This window comes from Leopardus geoffroyi, chromosome A1 (genome assembly GCF_018350155.1).
Source record: "Leopardus geoffroyi isolate Oge1 chromosome A1, O.geoffroyi_Oge1_pat1.0, whole genome shotgun sequence".
Classification (NCBI taxonomy): Eukaryota; Metazoa; Chordata; class Mammalia; order Carnivora; family Felidae; genus Leopardus; species Leopardus geoffroyi.
Genome location: NC_059326.1, coordinates 685,506 through 711,016, shown reverse-complemented (window position 1 = coordinate 711,016; position 25,511 = coordinate 685,506). Strand labels below are relative to the sequence as shown.

Genomic DNA, 25,511 nt, shown 5'->3' with positions numbered 1-25,511 from the left:
ATGTTATATTATAATAGGTTATGTTCTTACATACAGCTAGATTCAACTGCCTAACGTTTTGTTTGGGATACTTACATCTGAGTTCATGAGTAAGCTCGACCTGTCACTTTCCTTTCTTACAAAGTTTCTTTCTCATTATGGTTCTGAAAGTATAATGGGCCCAAGGAACAAGTTAGCATTCTTTATTTTAGGAAGACTTTTTTATAATTTTGGTAAGCTCTTGTATTGAAACTATCTGTGCCTGGTGTTAAATTTTTTAAAAAAATTTTTTTTTTTTTTACATTTATTTACTTTTGAGAGATAGAGAGCAAGCGGGAGAGGGGCAGGAGACACAATCCAAAGCCTGCTCCAGGCTCCAAGCAAGCTGTCAGCACAGAGCCCGATGCTGGGCTTGAACCCATGAACCACGAGACCAGGACCTGAGCCAAAGTCGGACGCTCAACCAACTGAGCCACCCAGGCGCCCTGTAGTGTTAAATTTTTAAGGCTATTTTAAATTACTATTTCACATTCTTTTTTTTTTTTTTAACATTTATTCATTTTTGAGAGACAGAGACAGAACACAAGCAAGGGTGGGGCAGAGAGAGAGAGAGAGACATTCAGACAGACTTCAAAGCAGGGTCCAAGCTCTGAAGCTGTCAGCACAGAGCCCCACGTGGGGCGTGAACTCACAAACCACAAGATCATGGCCTAAGCTGAAGTCAGATGCCTAACCGACTGAGCCACCCACATGCCCCTCACATTCTTTAATAGCTGTAAAACTACTCAATTTTTGTATTTCTTTCTGGGTCAGTTTTGTTAAACTATATTCTCCCAGGAATTTTCCCATTTCACTCTATTTTCAAATCCATTGGTAAAAAACTGCTCACAGAATTATCTTTTTAATCTGTACACAATCTACAATCATGTCTCTTTTCTCACTGGAAATATTGTTTGTTTATGCATTCTCTTTTCAATTTTCATTCTTTAGTCAACATTGGTAGGAGCTTGTCTATTCTATTAGTCTTTTCAGTGAACCAACCTATGGCTTTACTGATGTTCCCTACTGTTGGAAGGAGGCCATTGAGAGGATATGACTTTGGGTTGACACAAGCAACGAGAGGCTTTTCTTCAGAGGGTTCCACCCACCATTTTCATACTAGGAGCTATTTCAAGGACACAGCCTTGAGAGTTTAAGGTGTTGTTGAGACTATCTGGACTAAGTACGTGACCGAATCCAGTTAAAACCTCTATATAAACTTTTAAGATTCACAGGGAGGGGTGCATGTGTGTGTGTTGTGTGTGTGCACATGCACAGACTGATCTACTCGACTTGTGGCAAATGAAGGCAAGTCTCATATGTAAAGTCCCTTGCTTATTAAATCTGCCACCTATCAATCTGGAGTGGCTGAACTCTTTCTTTGGTTACTTCCTGTACTCCCCAGACAGGCTGGATTCAGATTTCACCCAGGGAAGTCTGGAGTCTGCAAACCAACACCTACTATCTGTTCTTTATTGTTTAATATCCCAACAGCAAAGCCACTATTTGGCATGTGCCCTGTGGGCAACCTCTTTCGTCCCCTTTGTCTACTCCTCCTAGAAGGTGTCCCAATTTCCTGTAAGCTCAGCAATGTATCAGAAAGTATGTTTTACATAGTATTCAGAATCCAGCTGCATTGCAGTATGAGAGTCACCCAGACTATCTAGCCTGCCATACATCTGGAAATATTTTATTTTTATTTTTATTTGAAAGAGCAAGAACATGCAAAGGGCAGAAGAAGAGAGAGAATCTTAAGCAAGAGCCATGCTAATCGTGGAGCCTGACGTAAGGCTCAATCCCATGACCCTGGGATCATGACCTGAGGCTGAAATCAAGAGTTGGTGGCTCATATGACTGAGCCACCCAGGTGCCCGCTGAAATACTTAAAAAATTCTCTTTGGGGTGCCTGGGTGGCTCAGTCGGTTAAGCAGCTGACTTCAGCTCAGGTAATGATCTCCTGGTTCGTGAGTTCGAGCCTTTTGTTGGGCTCTGTGCTAACAGCTTGGAGCTGGAACCTGCTTCGATTCTCTCTCTCTGCCCCTCCCCCACTTGCATTCTTTCTCTCTCTCAAAAACAAAGAAACATTAAAAAACAATTTTTTTTAATTCTCTTCAATTGTTTCTCAAGATTTACAAATAACAGAGTTTTACCAGGTTAATCTCTTTTGTTTATTGTGTCCTAGTTTTATATACATATGTGTGTGTGTGTGTGTGTGTGTGTGCACACACGCTCTTCCCCACAGCTACTGTACTCTGAATTCTATCCATGATTCTCCCTCCTTGGCAGCCAATTCCAACATCCCCAGGATAGCATTTATAATATAATTTTATTTTAGCAAGTGTTATTGCAAAGTTAAAAGGGTAGAATACAAATAAGTCTGTATTTGATAATTTTCTGAAAGAAATCTAATGAGATATACAATCAGACTGCTTGGCAAGAGTAGGTAATGTAGAAAACCAAAAATCTTTATAATTTCTAAATGTGCTAAAAGCAAAGTATAGGAACTCAGAAAATACTTGTTTAATCAATTTAGAAGTCACAGAATGACTTAAGTCTTCAAGATAAAAATGTGTTTCTTTGGAAGGGTCAATAAAATCTACTTCATTACTTCCTGATCAGAATTATACTGGGAGAGAAGAGTTAGAAAAGTGAAATATGGTACATTATCCTGGAAAAATACTGCAAAATAATTACAAACATACTTACCAGAATTCTCATCTGCTTGGCTCATACTATCCAGAACCTCTTGATCACCTTCTGCAGCTATATAAGCCCAAGTATCAGTTTCATCTCTTGTATTTCTCCTTTCTTTAAGTAACTGCTTGTTTTCCTTGGTTTTGTGATCTTCTGTGATTTTATAATCTAGTGGTATTTCTTCTCTTTTCCGATTAGTCTCAGGAAAATCATTTTTTTCTTCTGGAGTTAATTTAAATAAATCAAATGCATTTCTGATTTCCTTAAATGCTAGTGAAAAAATAAAATTGAGAATAAATATGACTCACAAATTTCTGTTGTAATCAAAAGAAAATCTAGGTATTAAAGAAACAGTAAGAATTTGAAATTTTTACTAGTATCTGTCTTGGTTATAAAGCATGATCAGATTTACTATCAAAGCTGTGAACTTGTTTCAACTGGCCTTTCTACTGCCTGCTCAATATTTAGAAAGGTGTCTAAAGTGAATGGCTGTTAAACTAGGTGTTCGGAACCACTGCCTGTTTTGACAAAGGCCTACTGAAGATAGTGAGCCTCAGAATAATCCTAGTCTCAGGACACCACTGTCCTTCTGCTAAAACAACTGCCCACAACTGTATCCCAAAGCTAACCTTGCACAAAAATGGCTCTCGGTGGAGAGTGGGGGAAACTGAAGGGTGCCAGCACACTGACCATGCACCTGGTAAAATTATACCTGATGTCTGTAAAAATCTACTTAGCTTTTAACTAAACATAAAAGTGGAAAGAAGATGAAGGTGCCTGTGTGGCTCAGTCAGCTAAGCCCCCGGCTTTGGCTCAGGTCATGATCTCACGGTTCATCGTTTCAAGCCCCGCATCGGGCTCTATGCTGACAGCTCAGAGCCTGGAGCCTGCTTTGGATTCTGTGTCTGCCTCTCTGTCTGCCCCTCCCCTGCTTGCACTCTGTCTCTCTCTCAACAGTAAATAAACATAAAAAAATTAAAAAAACAAAGTGGAAAGAAGAGTGGCAAAACAACAGGTATGACATAATAACCCCCAAAAAGGGCAGAATAGAAAAAAACTAGGAAGACTTCCATTATAAACTCAGGGTACAAGACAGATAGATTTTATCAGCAGGGATGTTGAAAATTGGCCTCCTAGTGAGTACCATTATGAAAGGAATGAACAGCAGTTTAAGAGTACATATTCCAAGTGTATGTGAGGAAGAAAAAAATTAGTTCCAACTGTACTATATTTTGAATCCCTAATCTCGACTCTGAAGAATGATACATGCTTAAAACTATGGTACTTTGAATAGATACCCCTAAGTTATAACTACTTTATGCAAAATCCATCAAAACAAGTGGTCCTTCCCAGCTTCCTATAATACTCTAACTTACTGCTAAGTCCCAACCCAAGCTGTAACCAAAATCTAATTTGAATATTACCTCAGCCATATACAGACTTGGGGGGGGGGGGGGGAGGACAAGAAATTACCTATCTTTTAGAATCACTGCTTCATGAGAACATGTGTTCCAAGTACTTTTGGTACATGAACTAAAATATCCAGTGGGGTTTATTTAAATACTATAATGGTGGGGGCGCCTGGGTGGCGCAGTCGGTTAAGCGTCCGACTTCAGCCAGGTCACGATCTTGCGGTCCGTGAGTTCGAGCCCCGCGTCGGGCTCTGGGCTGATGGCTCAGAGCCTGGAGCCTGTTTCCGATTCTGTGTCTCCCTCTCTCTCTGCCCCTCCCCCGTTCATGCTCTGTCTCTCTGTCCCAAAAATAAATAAATGTTGAAAAAAAAAAAATTAAAAAAAAAAAAAAAATACTATAATGGTGAATGCTTTATAAAGTACCTGATTCTAGTACTGACATGTCATGGATTCTCAATTATGGTGTATCTTGATGTGATACAAAATTTAAATTCAGTATCGTATTTATATAAATGACTCAGCGCTTAAATACAATTAACGTATTAACAGTGGTTTGTCTCATTTAGCATCCATTGTAAGAGACCTTTACTTTTCGACCACAACGGATTTATAATGTACTAGATCAAGTACTAGTGTACTCCATCAAAAGGAGAAACAAAAGTGAACAGGAGAGAAAAAAAATTACAGAAATATGAACTGTCATGTAATAAAGTAACTGTTTAAACAAAAGTAGCATAAAGTTCTAAATTCTCCAGTGAATGAAATTTTCTAGTTCTGTGACACTGCAGGTTAGAAAAGAGAGACTGTCTTCACAGTAAATTAAATTTTTGTATAAAAGACTGCAATGGTAAAAGGTAAAATGTTAGTATTCACACTCACTCTTTAATCCCTTTGGCTCTTTACGACCTTTTTCTTCCTTGTCCAAATCCTGCCTTTTCTGGTATTTTTCTTTGGGTTCATTTTTTTTAATCTCTTTCTCCTAAAAGAGACATATGTAAGATCCAAAACAAGGACAGAGAAGGAACTGACACTATATATCTGAAAATTGGGAAACGCAGGTTCCTGGCATCAGTGACTGTCTTTTGGGTACTATGGCACATGACCACAGGTTATTGTGTCCTTTGGAACGTCAAGTGCTTCTTCAATCAAGATTATCCCTCGACTCTGATGGTTTATAAAAATATCAAATTCAAAACTCAACACCTCACTCTGATTTTTTTTAATTATTAAAAATAAAGAAAATTCCAAAAAATCTTCCTTCACTCCTACTAACCAAACATGACGATTTTTATTTCTCCACATTCTCCCCTCTGATCATTGTAAATTTGCATAATTTTGTTGTTTAAAGTTCATTTTCCTTTATTTACATCTCATAGATATTTTTACATGACTGGTTTCATATTTACAACTTTCCTCACTGTAACATTTTAGAACCTTTTCTATTTTTGCTACATTGACCTCATAATTAGTATTTCAATGGACAGGTAATAGTCCCAAAGCTGATACAGCAATATTTTCCTAATCATTTCCCTCATGGAAATGGTATGGTAGACAGACTGGTATGAGTTTTAGTGAGGCTAACACTGCCATAAGTATCTTTGTATACCTAGCTTTTTCTTCCTTTAAAATGACTTCCTTAAGATAAATCCACAAACACAGAATAATGGATGGAAAAAAAAAGATCTTTTTCATAGCCCATGATACTGTATATATGTATACCTTAATAATGTGGAAAATATTTCCATTTTGAAAAGCCATATGAAAATAATTTTTATAATAATGGGATAAACTCCTATTAAACATATTTTTGTAAGATTAAAAAAATTCATAATGTTAGTGCTTATTATTTAAGTAAAAAAGTAGTATATTTTTAAGACAATAGGAAAAATACCAAGTAAGGTATGAAAAGCTGAGCTGATGAAGCTTATTTTCAGTTTTACTACACAATGTTACACATCATCTGAGTAGCCCTGAAAAAAATCCTTGTTTTGTTCACAAATTAGTCCTCAATTTTCTAGTCGTAGTCTAAAAGAAAGCAAATTTTAAGACTAAGAGATTAGTGTGGGAGGTCCAAAAGCTGGATGATCTTCATCATTTATAACTACCTATTCTAATCACACATTAAGGAACTCCCTAACCACAGAAAAAACTATTCTTATAGTTTGTTACACCGTTTCCACTTTGTTTTTGTAAAGTTTCTTGAACACTCAAAGGAGTGCCAGCTTGACAGGAGCATTTCTGTACTCGGTAAGATTTTTACTGCCCTTCAACTGATCCCCCCAAGTACTTACCTCCCCAGCTGAGTCAGTAGACCTGAGGCCTCTCTCTTCCACACCTGCTCTTGAACTCTTCTGTGTCTGGGCAGGTGCAGGTATCAGCTTATCTAACTCTGTGGTGCTTCTGCCTCTGTCCTGACTCCTTTGCTTCTTATGTATGGGTTTCTTCTCTAGGAAAAGGTTCCTGTTTTCTAGTGTTTTGCTCTCTCTGAGTTCCTCAGTCTTTCTCAGTTTTTTCCTTTTTCTCTTTGCTTTGACATCAGCATCTTCATCGGCACTCACAGAGCCATCTGGCTGTTTATCAAAAACATCCTGAATTGCATCTTGCCCTGCTTTGTCTTTTGCACTTTTAATCTTCTGTTTCTCTTCTCTGTTGTCAGAATGAAAATCTTCATTGTCATCTTCTTGAGAAGGGGAGTCATTAAGTACACTTGATTCAGATTCCAACTGAGATTCAACACATTTCTCTTTTTTTGTTTTTCTGTTTTCTTTGGAATCTTCTCTTATTTTAGCCTTTAAATCTCTTCCTTCACCCTTTTTAACTTTCTTTAATTCCTTAGTTTCTTTTGTGTCCTCTTTTTTGGGCTTTTTGGATTCCTTTATTTCTTCTTTGGCTTCTGAAATTCTTTTTTTTGTCCTTAAATCAAAAACTAAACTTTCAGAAGAGCTCTCCAGGTCTGGTTTGGATTTATCTTTTAGTTTCCCAGTCTTTGCTTTTTTCTTTTTCAGATCATCTGGGCTTTTCTCTTCTCTATGCCTCAATTTTTTCTTTTTCTTCTTTGGAGAAGTATCTTCTTTTGTCTCACTTTGCTGATCACTATCAGAATTTGCCTCAAATATGTCATTATTTAAGGACAGTTTCTATAAGATATAAAAAAGACTTAAATACTCATTAACATAGTAACTGGAAAAGTAGTACGAATGAAATCTAGTAGTAATTTTTTTTCCCAAGTTTCTCAACTTCTTAAAATTATTAATTGAAGTTGTATATTACTTATGTCTCTGATTTAGCAAATAGGTCTTGGTTGTGATACTGAGCATCATTTTAAAATGAAAGCAGATAAACACAGTGAAAAAAATGTTAGTGCCACTGAAGGTCCTAAACTAAAGCAGAAGTGAGTAATAACAGCCTTATGAATGGTGTATTTTACATGATCTGAAGTTCAAATTTTCCAAAAACACCAAAAAAGTTATCTGTACAGAATTGGCTGTCAAAAAAGTAGTTATCAATCCAAAAGCAAAGTTTTTTTAAGACTGAATCCTAGATGTCCTTGAACTTGCTGTTATATTTCACAGTTACATACAGAATAAGCAAGACTGTACACAAATCTTACTTCCCCAATTGATTTGATTTGTGTTGTATAATCTGAAATACCTCCTATGGAAAATAAAGTTTCCTATTCTAAAAAAACAAAACAAACAAAAACCCTAAATAAACAAACAAAACCACACCTTAAAAATATAATATGTACAGGGGCGCCTGGGTGGCTCAGTCGGTTTAGCGTCCGACTTCGGCTCAGGTCATGATCTTGCGGTGTGTGAGTTTGAGCCCCGCGTCAGGCTCTGTGCTGACAGCTCAAAGCCTGGAGCCTGCTTCAGACTCTGTGTCTCCCCCTCTCTCTGCCCCTCCCCTGCTCATGCTCGCTCTCTCAATAATAAATAAATGTTAAAAAAAAAAATAAAAAAGATTTATTATATGTATAGACACAAAAACACTATGCAAACACTATGCAGTATTTTCAGCTCCCATTTCCCCAAATTCTTTTCTTCTAAATGACTTGGGGGTAGAAAGGGAGGGAAAAGATAGGTACATTTACAAGATGTTTTCCCTACAGTGTGTAAGAAATGAATGCCACTAAGGTTACAGAGACAGTGAGAATATGGTGGAATTGGCCTAAGTCTTTCAATTTCCCAGAAGCACTTCATAAAAAGACAAGACTAGGGTGCCTGGCTGTCTCAGTCAGTAGAACATGTGACTCTTCTTTTTTTTTTTTTAAAGAATTTTTTAAATTGTTTATTTTTGAGAGAGGGGGAAGGGGTTGAGAGAGAAGGGGACAGAGGATTCAAAGCGGGCTCTGCACTGATATAGGACTCAAACTCACGAGCTGTGAGATCATGATCTGAGCCACCCAGGAGCCCCTGCAAGTATTTTTTTTAAATGTGGTTGAAACTCAAATTGTAGGGAAAGAAGATCAACATTCAGTCCTTAAAATAAAGACTTCAACTAGGTAAGAATCTATTTCTTGGGAAAATTTTTCACCATATAGTTCTAAGTTTGAGGACCTCTGCCAATATTCTAAAAAAAAAATAATTTCTAATGGAAAAGAAAAAAAGCAAAAGCAAGTGGAGAAAGAGTTGGTTTAATTTATAAAATAGAAGCTTGGAATGAAATTTACATGGGAAAGAACAATGGGAAAGTCTTATAAGATTCATAAATAAAGCCAATTATTTGTGGAAAAAGGGGACCAAGGATAAAACAATGGACAAATTCACAGAAGAAAACCCTTACCCTAACTTTTGCATCTGTTTTAATATTATCCCACTCTAGCCCACCATCAAATCTTTTTCCAAACTGATTACAGAACTTTAACTTATCTAAGCTCCTCTGATCTCTTTATCCTTACTATCAGAAGAAGCTTACTAAAAAGCAATAAAGTAGCTAAAAACTAAAGTGGGAATAGAAGAGAAAAACAAAAGACCTGTAATCAGCTCTGTGCATAATCTGTAATAGATTAAAATTTACAGCTTTATAAAATGATCTAAGATTTGTTTTATTTTAATTAGCATAAAAATCAGACATAAGAAATGTGTTAATAATGCAGACAAAATATAAAGTATGCACTGTACAGGAGTAACATGAATAGTACAGAATATATTCTTAAGGTACATAAAAACAAGATGCTCAAATCATGGACAAATAAAGTTCTGACATGTTTTTAACCCCCCCACTTTCACCTTACTGTTGACTGGAAGGAAAATATTAATCAACACGTACAAACTATACTTGTTCATCAACCGTGATCATAGGTTGACGACAGAAAGAAGAGTTTGGCAAAAATCGATATAAGCATTCTATGAGAATCAAGTGGCTATACAGAATTTATAATAGGAATACTATATATTTTTTTACCATTTGTAAATTTTTACTGCACATTCCCTATACCAGTAAATTTTGTAATAAGTTTATTATACTAAAAAAAGATATATGAACTAACATATGATACCTGAATATCCTTCTTGACTGGCTTAGCTTTGTTCTCCACAACTTTCTTCCTAAATTCGAGAAGAACTTCTTTACAGTCCTCAAGATGAATCTCAGGCTCCCAAGTATCATCATCTGATGTGTACCCTTTCCATCGAACTTTGTAAAGGATTTTACCCTGTTACAGAATTAAAAACAGGCAAATAAAGGACATTAAATTTGATAATATAAGTGATTAAATTTCCAAAAACATAAAACCCTGAGAATGCATGAATGAACTTGAAACGGAGATTAACATCATTATAAAGTATGTTCATCTCTTGAAGCAAGTGGGTTTAAGAAAAAACAGTGCCACACCAGGGACGCCTGGGTGGTTCAGTTGGTTAAGCGTCCAACTTTGACCTAGGTCATGATCTTGCCATTCCTGAGTTTGGGCCCCGTGTCAGGCTCTGTGCTGACAGCTCAGAGCCTGGATCCTGCTTTGGATTCTGTGTCTCCCTCTCTCTCTGCTCCTCCCCCACACACGCTGTCTCTCTCTCTCAAAAATAAATAAATGTTAAAGAAATTAAAAAAAAAAAGAATGAAAAAACAGTGCCACACCAAAACTAAAAATAAACAAATGGGACTATATCAAACTAAAAAGCTTCTACACTACAAAGGAAACCACTAATAAAATGAAAAAGCAACCTACTGAATCGGAAAATATTTGCAAATCACATGTCTGATAAAGGGTTAATATCCAAAATATATACAGAACTCAAACAACTCAATAACAAAAAACCCTCAAACAATCTGATTAAAAATTGGGCAGCAGATCTTTCCAAAGAAGACATATAGATGGCCAAGGGCGGGGGGGGGGGGGGTGGAGTACAGATGGCCAACAAATACATGAAAAGATGCTCAACACCACTAATCATTAGAGAAATGCAAATCAAAAACACCATGAGATCTCATTATAAAAAAGAAATAACAAGTATTAGGAAGGATGAGGAAAAAAGGAAACCCCCTGTGCAATGTTGGTGAGAATGGAAACTAGGTTAGCCGCCATGCAAAAACAGTATAAAGGTTCCTCAAAAAATTTAAAAAACACAAACTACCATATGACCTAGCAATTCCATTTCTGGGTATTTATCTGAAGAAAACAAAAACGCTAACTTAAAAAGATAGATGTACCCCATGTTCACTGCAGCACCACTTCAACAGCCAAAGAGTGGAAATAGCCTAAGTGTCCTCAACAGATGAATGAAGAAAATGTGGTGCATGTGTGTGTGTGTGTGTGTACATACACTTACGTATACGCAGATGTGCGCGCGCGCGCACGCGCGCACACACACACACACGCGCGCGCACAGATGGAATATTATTCGGCCATAAAAAAAGAATGGAATCTTGCGCCTGGCAACATGTCTGGACTTCAAGGACATTATACTAAATAAAATAAGTCAGACAGAGAAAGACAAAACTGCATAATCTCACTTATGTATGGAAGGTAACAAAACAAAATGAAAACCCAAGCTCACAGATAAAGACAACAGACGAGGTTGACAGAGGCAGGGGTTAAGAGTAGAAGATACAGATGAAGGGGGCAAAAGGCACTTCCAGTCATAAAACAAGTCATGGGGATGTAATGTGCAGCATAGTGACCATAGTTAATACTGTACTGCATACTTAAAAGTTGCTAAGAAAGCAGGTCTTAAAAGTTCTCATCGTAAGAAAACGTTTGTAACTATGTAAGGTAACAGATGTTAACTAGACTTACTGTGATGATTTTGCAGTGCATAAAAATATTGGATCATTATGTTGTACACCTGAAACTAATACTAATACTACTGGTATATGTCAATTATACCTCAATTTTTAAAAATTAAAATACATAAACAGTATTACTGATCTACTTTTCATAAATTGAAGATTGAGGTCCTTCTCTGATTATGTAAGCAACGTGTAATCTTTGAAAATCAATAAAAAGCAGGAAAAAACCCAAAAACCACCCATAGAGTATTGATAACAATTTGACCTATTTCCCACTCTTTACATTTACAAATGTATTTACAAATATGTAATTATAACTACGTATTAAACACATATTGCTTAGAACACTAAGTGTATCATTTAGATACTTATCTAATACTAGGATTTTACTTTCTTTTTTCACTTAGATATGGAACACTTCTTGTTTTAATATTTTTCAAAAGCATGATTTTTACTGATTGTTTTAAATACAATAAAAAATACAAAAACCTCTCCCTTTGGAAACCAAAGGTTGTTTTGTTTCCAATTTCTTTTTAAACAAAGCTGTTACATACTTGTGCATCTCTCATCTGGTTGCTAGAATAAAGTCCCCAAAGACAGATCAATTGGGTCAAATAATAAAGCCATTTAAACACTGTTAAGGGGTACCTGGGTGGCTCAGTTGGTTGAGCCTGCAACTTTGGCTCAGGTCATGATCTTGCAGTTTGTGGGTTTGAGCCTTATGTCAGACTCTGTGCTGACAGCTCAGAGCCTGGAGCCTGCTTCAGATTCTGTGTCTCCCTCTCTCTCTGCCCCTCCCCCATTCACAGTGTCTCTCTCTCCCAAAAATAAATAAACATTAAAAAAATTTTTTTAAACTGTTAAAACACACTGCCAGAAAAAATATTTCTAGAAAAGATGTTCCAATTCACATTTCCACAAGATAAAAGGGCTCATCTCTGTATATCTCTGCAAACTATAGCAGGGCCTATCTCCTATTTTAGTTTGGTCATTCTGTGAGCTAAGAATGGTTTTTACATTTTTAAATGGTTGAAAACAAATCAAAAGAATAATTACATACAAATCAAGTGCTTTACAATCTGTCATGCATGGCCTAAATCTTGGCATTAATTAGCTCATTTAATCTTTACAACAACCCTGTGAAGTACTATTACTCATTTTATAGAGGAGGAAACCGAAGCTTCTAGAAAAAGTAACTAGTAAAGATTACACAGCTAAAAAGTAATTCGGCTGAAATTAACACCCAACGGCACTTAACCAGCTTCTGCATACGAAAAGTTATCCAACTCTGTGAGGATAGTATGTATAAGTATCCAAAGGTGGATGCAGTTAACATATCCTAGTGAGGTCCCAAGAGAGAAGATCACTGTCTTTGAGAGAAGGAAGGATTTTTAGGATAATGAGGTCATGCCTTCCCCATGAACATTAACTTTAAAAGCTAATTTTGGGGGCGCCTGGGTGGCGCAGTCGGTTAAGCGTCCGACTTCAGCCAGGTCACGATCTCGCGGTCCGTGAGTTCGAGCCCCGCGTCAGGCTCTGGGCTGATGGCTCAGAGCCTGGAGCCTGTTTCCGATTCTGTGTCTCCCTCTCTCTCTGCCCCTCCCCCGTTCATGCTCTGTCTCTCTCTGTCCCAAAAATAAATAAACGTTAAAAAAAAAAAAAAAAAGCTAATTTTGCCTCTCAACCTACAAAGTATAATATTTACTATATGGCAATTTCCCAAAGTCTGCTGACTTCAGCTTTATGATCACTTACATAATTATTATTAAGCCATTCACATTTTTTCTTTCAAGAATTACCTGCAATATGCCCACTTTAACCACTGCTATTTAACACTGTACCATGAGTTCTAGCCAGAGCAATTAGATAAAAAGATGTAAAAGGCATTCAAGTTAGAAAGGAAGAAATACAACTACATTCACTCTATATAGAAACTCCCAAAGAATCACAAGAAAATGACTAGATCTAATGAATGAATTGAGCTTGAAGAGTACAATCATCAGCTGTGTTTCTACACACATGTAATGCACAGTCCAAAAAGGGAATTGTTTTTGCCTTCAATTTTTATTTTAATTCCAGTTAGTAAACATACAGTGTAATATTAGTTTCAGGTGTACAATACAGTAGTTCAACACTTCCATAATCACCCTGTGTTCATCATGACAAGGGCATTCCTTAATGCCCCTCACCTATTTAACCCGTCCCCCCACCTACCACCTCTCTGGTAACCTTCAGTTTGTTCTCTATAATTGTCTGTTTCTTGATTTGTCTCAGTCTCTCTCTTTTTGCCCTTTGCTTGTTTGCTTTGTTTCTTAAATTCCACACGAACGAAATCATACGGTATTTGACTCTGACTTATTTCACTTAGCATTATCCTCTCTAGCTCCATCTATGTCATTGCAAATGGCAAGATCTCATTCTTTTCGATGGCTGAATAATATGCCATTGTATATATATATATATATATATATATATATATATATATATATATATCACATTTTTATTCATTCATCAATCGGTGGACACCTGGGCTGCTTCCATTCTTGATTATTATATCCAATGCTGCTATAAACACAGGGTGCATGTATCCCTTTGAATTAGTGTTCTTGTACTCTTCGGATAAACACCCTGTAGTATAATAGACCATAAGGTAGTTCTATTTTTAACTTTTTGAGGAACCTGCATACCGTCTTCCATGGTGGTCACACCAGTTTACATTCCCGATAACAACACAAGAGGGTTCCTTTTTCTCTACATCCTCGCCAACACCTGTTGTTTCTTGGGTTATTGATTTTAGCCATTCTGATAGATGTAAGGTGATATCTCATTGTAGTTTGGATTTTCATTTCCCTGATGATAAGTGATGACGGGCATCTTTTCATGTGTCTGTGGCTATCTGTATATCTTCTTTGCAAAAATGTCTGTTCGTGTCTTCTATTTATTTCTTAACTGGATTGTTTTTGGGTGTTGAGTTTTAGAAGTTCTTTATATATTTTGGATAGTAACCCTTTATTAGATATGTCATTTGCAAATATCTTCTCCCATTCTGTAGGTTACCTTTTAGTTTTGTTGATTGTTCCTTCACTGTGCAGAAGCTTTTTATTTTGATGTAGTCCCAATAGTTTTTTGCTTTTGTTTCCCTTGCCTTAGGGGATAGATCTAGAAAAAAGTTGCTATGGCCGATGTCAGAGAAATTACTACCTGTGCTCTCTTCTAGGATTTTTATGGTTTCAGGTATCACATTTAGGTCTTCAATTCATTTTTATTTTTTTTTTTTCCTGTATGGTGTAAGAAAGTGTTCCAGTTTTCCTCTCCCGCCCCCCCCCCCATTTTCCCATTTGTTGAAGAGACTGTCCTTTTCCCAATGGATATTCTTTCCTGCTTTGTCAAAGATTAATTGACCATGTAACAGTTAAGAGACTGTCCTTTTCCCATTGGAGGTTCTTTCCTGCTTTGTCAAAGATTAATCACCATATAATTGTAGGTTTACTTCTGGGTTTTCTATTCCATTGATCTATGTGTCTATTTTTGTCCCAGTACCATACTGTTGACTACTACAGCTTTGTAATATAACTTGAAGTCCAGAATTGTGAGGCCTTTAGCCTTGCTTTTTTTCGTTCTTTTTTTTCCCCCTAAGACTCCTTTGGTTATTCGGGGTCTTCTGTGGTTCCATACAAACTTTAGGATTTTCTGTCCTAGGTTCCATGAAAAATGCTATTGGTATTTTGACAGAGATTACATTAAATGTGTAGACTGCTTTGGGTAGTACAGACACTTTAACAATATTTATTCTTCCAATCTATGAGTAGGAATGTCTTTCCACTTCTTTGTGTCGTCTTCAATTTCTTTCATCAGAGTTTTATAGTTTTCAGAGTACAGGTCTTTCACCTCTTTGGTTAGGTTATTCCAAGGAATTTTATTATTTTTGGTGCAACTGTAAATGGGATCATTTTCTAAATTTCTCTTTCTGCCACTTCACTACTGGTGTACAGAAATGCAACAGATTTCTGTACATTGATTTTGTATCCTGTGACTTTACCAAATTCGTTTATCAGTTCTAGCAGTTTTTTTGGTGGAGTCTTTGGGGGTTTTCTGTATAGAATATCATGTTATCTGCAAATAGTGAAAATTTTACTACTTCCTTACCAATTTGGATGGCTTTCATTTCTTTTTATTGTCTGATTGCTGTGGCTAGGACTTCCAGTACTATGTTGAATAAAAGTGGTGAGAGTGGACATCCTTGTCTTATTCATGACCTTAGGAAGAAGCTCTGTTTTTCCCCATTAAGGATAATGTTAGTTGTGGGTTTTCCATATATGGCCTTTATCATATTGAAGTATGTTCCCTCTAAACCTACTTTGTTGAGGGTTTTTATCATGAACAGATGTTATACTTTGTCAAATGCTTTTTCTACATCTATTAAAATGATCCTATAGGTTCTTTTCTTTTTTTTTTTTAAGTTTATTTTGAGAGACAGAGAGTATGCATGCATGTGCAAGGGGGAGAGAGAGTGGGGGAGACACACACACACACACACACACACACACAGAGAGAGAGAGAGAGAGAGAGAGAGAGAGAGAGAGAGAGAGAGAATGAATCTCAAGCAGGCTCCATGCTGTCTGCACAGACAGTTTTGTGGGGCTTCATCCCACAAATCATGAGATTATGACCTGAGCTGAAATCAAGAGTCAGATGCTCAACTGACTGAGTCACCCGGATGCCCCATTATCCTTTCTCTTACTGAAGTGATGTACCATGTTGATTGATTTGCAAATACTGAACCCTTGCAACCCAGGAATAAATCCCACTTGACCACGGTGAATGATTTTTTTAAATGTATTGTTAGATCTGGTTTCCTAGTATTTTGTTGAGAATTTTTGTATCTGTGTTCATCAGGGATATAGGTCTGTAGTTCTCTTTTTTAGTGGTGTCTATCTGGTTTTGGGATCAGGGTAATGCTGGCCTCACAGAATGAATTTGGAGGTTTTCCTTCCTTTTTAATTTCGTGGAATAGTTTTGAGAAGAATAGGTATTAACTCCTCTTTAAATGTTTAGTAGAATTTTCCTATGAAGCCACCAGGTCCTAGACTTCCGTTTGTTGGGAAATTTTTTAATAGTAACTCAATTTCTTTGCTGGCTATTGGACTGTTCAAATTTCTATTTCTTTCTGTTTTAGTGGTTTATATGTTTCTAGAAATTTATCCATTTTTTTATAGGGTGTCCATTTTGTTGGCATACAGTTTTTCATAATATTCTCTTATGATTATTTATATTACTATCATGTTAGTTGTTACTTCTCTGATCTCATTTGTGATTTTTATTTCAGTCCTTTCTCTTTTTTTCTTGATATCTCTGGCTAGAAGTTTATCAATTTTACTTTTTCCAAAGAACCAGCTCCTCGTTTTATTGATCTGTTCTTTTGGGTTTTACTTTTTAGTTTCTGTATCATTTATTTCTGCTCTAATCTTTATCATTTCCTTCCTGCTGTTTTTTTCTTCTTTCTTTCTTTTTTGTTATTCTTCTAGCTTCTTTAGACGTAAGGTTAAATTGTTTATTTGAGATTTTTCTTGCTTCTTGAGGTAGGCCCATATTGCTATAAACTTCCCTCTTAGGACTACTTTTGCATCATCCCAGAGGTTTTGGACTGTTATGTTTCAATTTTCATTTGTTTTCATGTACTTTTTAATTTTTTTTTTTTATTTCCTGGTTCACCTATTCATTGTTTAGTAGCATGTTACTTAACCTCCATGTATTTGTAGTCTTTGTAGATTTTTTCTTCTGGCTGACTTGCAGTTTCATAGTGTTGTGGTCAAAAAGATTCATGGTATAACTTCGATCTTGAATTTGTTGAGCCTGGTTTTGTGAGCTGATGTGATCTATTCTGGAGAATGTTCTGTGTGCACTTGAAAAGAATGTGTATTCTGTTCTTTTAGGATGGAATATTCTGAAATTATCTGTTAAATCCATCTGATCCAGTGTATCAATCAAAGCCATTGTTTCCTTGTTGATTTTCTGTTTAGATGATCTACTGATGTATGTGGGATGTTAAAGTCCGCTACCATTACTGTATTATTATTGGTTCGTTCCTTTATGTTTGTTACTGTTTTATGTATGGGTGCTTCCAAGCTGGGTGCATAAATATTTACAACTGTTGTATCTTCTTGTTGAATTGCCCCATTATATAGTGTCTTTGTTTCTAGTTAGTCTTTATTCCCAAGTCTATTTTTTCCAACCTAAGTATCATTACTCCAGCTTTCTCTTGATATACATTTGCATGACAGATGTTTCCTCATTCCCTCACTTCCAATCTGCAGATGTCTTTAGGTTTAAAACAAGTCTCTTGTAGGCAACATATAGATGACTCTTGGTCTTTTATCTATTCTGTCATCCCATGTCTTTTGATTGGAGTGTTTGGTCTATTTACATTCAAAGTAACTATTGGTAAATATGTATTTATTGACATTTTATTGCTAATTTTGTGGTTGTTTCTGAAGATTTTCTCTGATCTTTTCTTTCGTTCATGTTTTGTTGATTTTCTTTACTGATATATTTAGATTTCTTTCTCTTTTGTATGTTTATTAGTGGTTTTTAACATGGTTCCCATTAGATTTGTATATAACCTCTTTTACATATAGCAGTCTATATTAAATTGATGGTCATTTAAGTTTGAGCTCATTTTCTCTCCTCTACTCCCCACATTGTAGGTTAAGTATATATTAGTATATCTTACGTCCTTTCTTTTGTGTATGAGTTCCTTGACTGATTTTTTATAGAAATATTCATTTTTACTGTATTTCATACCTCTATACTGTCACTTTTGGTCTATCTTTTCAAAGAGTCCTCTTTAACAGTTCTTTCAGGGCTGGTTTAGTGATTATTTATTTATTTATTTATTGCCCAGGAAACTCTCCTTCTATTCTGAATGATACCCTTGCTGGACAGGGTATTCTTGGCTGCAGATTCTTCCCATTCACCACATTGAATACATCATGCCACTCCCTACCAGCTTGCCAAGTTTCTGCTGAAAAATCTCCCACTAGCCTTATGGGCTTTCCTTTGTAAGTTACTGACTTGTGTGTTGCTGCTTTAAAAATTTTTTCTTTATCACTGTATTTTGCAAATTTAATTACAGTATGTGTTGGCATGAATCTGCTTTGTTGATTTTGATGGAAGTCCTCTGTGCCTCCTGGATATGGATATCAGTTTCTTTTCCCAGATTAGGGAAGTTTTCAGCTTTTATTTCATTAAATAAAATCTCTGCCCCCTTTTCTCTCTCCCTTCTTCTTCTGAGACTCCTATAACATTAATATTGATTGATGGTGTCACTGAGTTCCCTAAGCTATTCTCTTTTTTTTTTTTTTTTTTTTTTTGTCTTTACCTATTTTGAGAGAGAGACAGAGACAGAGTGTGAGCGAGGGAGGAACAGAAAGAGAGGGAGACACAGAATCTGAAACAGGCTCCAGGCTCCGAGCTCCCAGTACAGAGCCCAATGTGGGGCTCGAACTCACAAACTGCGAGATCATGACCTGACCCAAAGTCAGACACTTAACTGACTGAGCCACCCAGGTGCTCCATTAAGCTGTTCTTAAATTTAATTTTATTATGTTTTTAGAGAGAGATTGTAAACAGGGGAGAATAGCAGAAGGAGAGAGAGAATCCATGGTCAGCACAGAGCCCAATGTGGGGCTTGATACCACGATCCTGGGATCATGATCTGAGCCAAAATCGAGTCAGATACTCAACCACATGAGCCACACAGGAGCCTCCCTAAGTCTATTCTTGTTTTGTGTAATTCTCCTTCTGGCTTTTGTTCAACTTAGTTACTTTCCATTACGGTTTTCTAGGTCATGAATTTGTTTCTCTGCTTCTTCCATACTGCTATTCATTTCATCAAGTGTGTTTCTCACTTGTTTATTTAAGCCCTTTATCTTTGCTATGTTATTCCTTATCTCTGTGTTAACGGTATCACTCATGTCTTCCATTCTTTTCTCAAGTCAAGTGAGTATACTTATGATCACTGCTTTAAATTCTCTACTAGGCATGTCATATATGTTTTGCTTAGATCTCTGACCATAGCCTTGTCCTGTTTTTTCATTTTGGATAAATTTCTATGTCCTCATTTTGTCTGCCTCTCTGTTTCTGTTAAGAAAGTCAGCAATTTTATATATACGATGAAATACTACTTGGCAATGAGAAGGAATGAAATCTGGCTATTTGTAGCAACATGGATGGAACTGGAGAGTATTATGCTAAGTGAAATAAGTCAGTCAGAGAAAGACAGATACCATATATTTTCACTCATATGTGGATCCTGAGAAACTTAAGAGAAGACGATGGGGGAGGGGAAGAGGGGAAAAAAGTTAGAGAGAGGTAAGGAGGAAAACCATAAAGAGACTCAAATACTGAGAACAAACTGAGGGTTGATGGGGGGTTGGGGAGAGGGGAAAGCGGGTGATGGGCATTGAGGAGGGCACCTGTTGGGATGAGCACTGGGTGTTGTAAGGAAACCAATTTGACAATAAATTATATTATACACACACACACACACAAGAAAGTCAGCTATGCCTTCTACTCTTGAAAGTAGTAACTTTATGAAGAGGATGTCCTGGTGTGCCCTGCAGTGCAGTGTCCCCTGTTCACCAGAACCTGGCACTTAGAGAGTATTGTATGTTGCTTATACTTGGCTGTTGTATCTTAGTCACATTTCCTTTCAGTGCAATTGTTTGCACTGACTCTCTACCTTTGTGGGCTGTGCCCGCTCTCTGGTGTTAGTGGGACCCAGGCAAGACAGCTCTGAGGGGGGCATGCCCATCAGGGAGCTTGGGAGCAGGATGATGTTGTTAGCAAATTTTGGGTTGGGCCACTAGTCCAATGCTGGATTCCTTGAAGTGCTATAGCAGCTGGGAGCTGTGCATGGAGGTGGCAGGGGCTAAAAGGCTGGCATGGTACATGATGATAGCTGGGTATGGGTGGGCCTGGTGCACGAGAGTGGGTGGGAGCATGTGGCTGGGTGCAATATGCTGGGTATTGGAGTGAGCGTGCGTGGCTTTAACAAAATTCATCCTGAGTCCAGGACCAAGGTTAGCAGGCCTGGAGCGGGCGAGTTCTCAGGAGAAATCATGGGCATGGCATACTGCTAGCACATTAGGTAGCAAGTGTTTGTGCAGCTCTGCCTCCTATAGGTGGCTCTGAGTTTATGCTGGCGGGAGTGGAGAGGAAAACAGCACCTGCCAGCTCCTTTGTTTTCAAAGAAGTCCCCCAACATGGTCCAAAATCAGTATGAACAGATCTGTCTCCTCTATGCCCCCAGTGTTGTATGCATGCTGTTTTTATGTTGCCTCTCCACAAAAGTTGCTGTCTCTTTAAGGGTGGCCACCTAGCTATCACTCACCCTAGTGGCCAGTGCAGTGCTGAGTCAGGTGACTTTTAAAGTTCCAGGTTTCAAGCCCCACTGGTTTTATAAACTCACAGAACTCGGCTCCTCTGGTTTTTAATGTTACGGGGATTAGTTTTCCCCGTGGGAGGTCCCTGGTGTGAGGGCCCATTTCTCTGCTCTCTCCATGCAATGCAGCTCCCTCTCTCCTGCAGGCAGCCTCTCTCTGCCTTTTTGACCTTCCTAACCTTTCAGATGCAGCTTCTTCTCTATACTTAGTTGTGGAATTTCTTCCGCCAGTCTTCAGATTGCTCTCCAGTTTACTAACTTGGATGCAGACGTTATCTAGTTGTAAATACGGGATGGGGTGAGCTCTGGGTCCTCCTACTCCACCATCTTCCCAAACTCCCCCCAAAAAGGAAATTAAGAAAACAATTCCATTTATAACAGCACCTAAAAGAATAAAACACTTAGGAATAAACTGAACCAACAAGGTAAAAGACTTACAAACTTACTACAAAGCTGCAGTGATCGAAACAGTATGGTACTGGCATCAGGACAGACACAGAAAAATCCAAAAATGAACCCATACATCTACGGCCTATTGATTCCTAAAAAAAATTTTTGTAATGTTTATTTATTTTTGAGAGAGACAGAGACAGAGCTTGAGCGGGGGAGGGGCAGAGAGAGAGAGAGGGAGACATAGAATCCGAAGCAGGCTCCAGGTTCTGAGCTGTCAGCACAGAGCCCAATGCGGGGCTCAAACCCACAGACGGTGAGATCATCACCTGAGCCAAAGTCGGACGCCCAACCAACTGAGCCACCCAGGCTCCCTGGCCTATTGATTTTTGATAAGGTGTCAAGTCCAATATGGAAACAAATTGTGCTGCAACAACTGGATTTCCCCCCCAAAAAAGGAAGCTGGACCCTACCTCATACCATATACAAAAATGAACTCAAAATGAATCAGACCTAAATTTAAGAAATGAAACCATAAAATTTTTAGAAGAAAACATAGGGGTAAATCTTCAGGACCTTGGATTTGACAATGCATTCTTGAATTTAACTCCAAAAACAAAAACAAAAATAGGTGAGAGGAGTTCATCAAAATTAAAAACTTTTGTGCGTCAAAGGACATTATCAACATAGTGAAAAGGCAACCTATAGAACTGAAGAAAATATTCACAAGTCGCATCTGAAAAAGGATTAATATCCACAATATGTAAACAATTCCTGTAATTCAAAAATAAGACAAACAAAAAACTAAGAAACGAAACAGAAAAATAAGGCAAACAACCCACTTAAAAAGGGGAAAGGACTTGACCAAACATTTTTCTAAACAAGATATACAAATGGCCAATAAGCATATGAAAAGATGCTTATCACCATTAGTCCTTAGGGAAATGCAAATAAAACCCATGAGACACTATTTCACACCAGTTACTAGATGGGTATATTAAAAGAAGCAAAAACATGTAAAACAAATGTGTGTGAGAATGGGGAGAAATTAGGACCTTCTAACATTAGTGGTAGGAATGTAAAATGTTACAGCTGCTGTGGAAAACAGTTGGCAATTCTTCAAAAAGTTAAACAGAATTACCTTATGGCCCGATAATTCCACTGCTAGGTATATACCCAAAAGAACTGAAAACAGGAATTCAAACAAGTATTCATTCAACCATGTCCAGTAGTGTACTGTTCACAACAGCCAAAAAAAAGGAAATAACCCAAGTGTCCTTCAACAGATAAATGGATAAACAAAATGTGGTATACACATACAATGAAACATATTCAGTCTTAAAAGCGAACGAAATTCTGACACATTCTATAAGATGGATGAACCCTGAAAATACTATGGTCGGTGAAATAAGCCAGAAACAGAAGGACAAACGTTGCATGATTCCACTTACATTAAGTGCCTGAATTAGCAGATTCACCGAGACAGAAAGTAGAATGGTGGGTACCAGGGGTTCAGGGGAGGAGAATTATTGTTTAATAGGGACAGTTTCATCTGGAAAGATGAAAAAGTTCTAGAGATGGACAGTGGTGATGGCTGCACATCTACCCAAGTGTACTTCACGACTCTTCTGTCTCTATGCATTTGCCCTTAAAAACATTAAGATGGCAAATTTTAAGATACACAAATAGAGAAACATGTATGTGAAACTACAATAAACAAGACTTAAAAATTACCTATTGTCATTTGCCCATTTTCTCAGTCATTTATAATAATTTTTCTTTTTAATGTTTTATGGCTATCAAATCTTTATCATACATTGGGGTGCTTGGGTGGGTCAGTTGGGTAAGGGTCTGACTCTTGATTTCAGCTCAGGTTATGTTGAATACTGTTTGTGGTTTCAGCTGTCAGTGGAGAGCCTGCTTCAGATCCTCTGTCTCCTTCTCTTTCTGTCCCTCCCCCGTTCATGCTCACTCTCTCAAAAATAAGTAAACATTAAAAAAAGTCTTTATCACATATATTCCAAATTTTTGCTCCTCCAGATTTCTGGTTTATCTTTTCTGCTCAATATCCAATCTCACTGAGAAGCAAGAATAGATGAAATAGTTTTCCACTTGACCTGCAGAGCACTATTCTCTCTTACACTTAACACCTGCCTGATGTTATTCACACAACCACCGAGGCAATAAACTTTCCAAACCAAAGGCCAAGTGCTGGTCCCTCTCCTTTTACCCTTCAACATACCTACACTGCCTTTCAATCATTCTGCCACCTGTAGAAAGACCAACATCGGTCTTGGATTGGAAACTAGTAGAATTGAAAACTAAGAAATAATGGGAAAAAAGTGCAACTTAGCTTTTAAAGATGAGCCTCATAATCTTAAAATACTAACTAAGTCTAAACTGATACAGTTTGATGGGTCAGTTACATAACAGGATGAAGGGACCGATGCTTGTGCCCCATTATTTTTATATGTACATAGAAACAGTAGTATCTGCTACTCAATGTAGCTTTTAAACCCTTATTTACCTTCAAATGGGACAGAAAAAAATGTATATAAATAGAGGAAAAAGACAAAATCAGTATTAACAACTGGGGGATATGCACGAAGGTATATGTGGGGCTGTATATAATTCTTACAACTTTTCTGATGACTAAAAAAAAAAACAGTAAAAAAAAAAACTAGTAAACATTTACTTCTACATTGAACACAGTTATAAATTTAGTGCTAGCTGTCAATTAAGCTCCACCTGGTCAATGAGAGTAAGTGCATGAACAACCATTCTCAAGTATTAAGTAGCACATCTCAATTCTAGCTCCAGATTTCATTTGTTAATAACTGTTATTGATCTTTATTTCAGCAGTTTTGTTTCATTCATTCATTGAACAAATATTTGTTGAAAGTCACTATATGTTAGGAACTTCGAGTCTTAGAGATACAACAGTATAGAAAACAGATTAAATCCATGAACTATATGTTCTTTTACAGAAATCTTGTACATCCAAATATTGCCTAGGGCTTTGCCATATATTAAATTTCATGATAAATTTATCTTCAAAATGCCAGAAACAGTCTATTTTCTTGGTAGCCAAATTTTCTTTTAGCTTACTCAGTGAGCCAAACCAAAAAGGCAGAAGACAGTCCTCCTATCCTCCAAAAGTGCATACATTAGATAATTAGTTAAAATTTTTTTAGAAAAAGTCTCAAGGCCAATGGGTCCCAGTGTATTATAAGCATGAAATGTTTAAAAAAAAAAAAAGTGCAACTGTAATTAAGCATTTCAATGGATTCCAAATGTGTTAATAATAGAAATAAAAATACCTAGTCTGTTTTAGTGTTGCTTTAAAGTCGACAAGGAACACGTCATAAAAAATGTTACAATAATCAATAATATTAGGAATATGAAACTGAGAACAGCTCATGCATGTAAATTATTCTCAAATTAGTTTCCCATATTTCTAGCTTCAACTTCCTAAGTAATGGCTGCCTTGCTTGCTGGCAACAATATCATAGATTTTAAATAACCCAATTAACCAAGCAAATATTCAATGTTAAACAATATATAGATATATGTCAGTTAAAATTAAAAATTTTTTAAGCACATGGAATATTAGTAATACTCTCAAATGTTTAGAAATTAAGCAATGTATTTACACATAAGTTGTAGCTACTGGAAAATATTTTTACCTGAATGAAAACATAGTACAAACATAATTTATGAGTTGCACCTAAACTAAGATCAGAGGATAATTTATAGTACTAAAGGCATATAATTTGGAAAAAAACAAAGGCTGAAAAACAGTTAGCTATGTATCCACCTCAAGATGTTAGAGAGGAGCCTGGGTGGCTTAGTCGGTTAAGCATCTGACTCATGGTTTGGGCTCAGGTCATGATCTCAGTTTGTGGGTTCAGGCCCCACACTGGGCTCTGCACTGACAGCATGGAGCCTGCTTGGGATTCTCTCCCTCTCCCTCTCCCTCTCTCTCTTACTGCCCCTCCCCTGCTCACAGTCTCTTTCTCAAAATAAATAAGTAAACTTAAAAGAGAAAAATTATGTGATCGCCTTGACAGATGCAGAAAAAAAATTTTAATGAAATTCAACACCCATTCATAAAATTATTTAGTAACTAGAGATAGAAGGGAATTTCTTTAACCAACTGAGGGCACATACGCATAAATTAAATGTATTTCTGTATATGAGCAACAAACACAATGGAATTTTTAAAAAGACTATTATTGCATCAAAAATACCAAATATACCTAAAAATACATTAAAAAAAATTTTTTTAATGTTTATTTATTTTTGAGAGAGAGAGTGAGACAGAG

At 36.9% G+C, this 25,511-nt stretch overlaps 1 protein-coding gene across 5 annotated transcripts in view; it reads right to left on the bottom strand.

The window, feature by feature from the left end:
• Positions 1 to 25,511, bottom strand: part of MPHOSPH8 (M-phase phosphoprotein 8) — a 51,195-nt gene that overhangs the window by 20,875 nt on the left and 4,809 nt on the right. For all 5 annotated transcript variants that reach the window (XM_045443797.1, XM_045443799.1, XM_045443802.1 and 2 more), the window contains exons 2-5: positions 9,625 to 9,780; positions 6,416 to 7,261; positions 5,004 to 5,103; positions 2,725 to 2,982 (exon numbers count right to left, since the gene is read on the bottom strand). In XM_045443797.1, the coding sequence (XP_045299753.1) occupies positions 2,725 to 2,982; positions 5,004 to 5,103; positions 6,416 to 7,261; positions 9,625 to 9,780 (1,360 nt within the window). The remainder of the gene's footprint in view (positions 1 to 2,724; positions 2,983 to 5,003; positions 5,104 to 6,415; positions 7,262 to 9,624; positions 9,781 to 25,511) is intronic.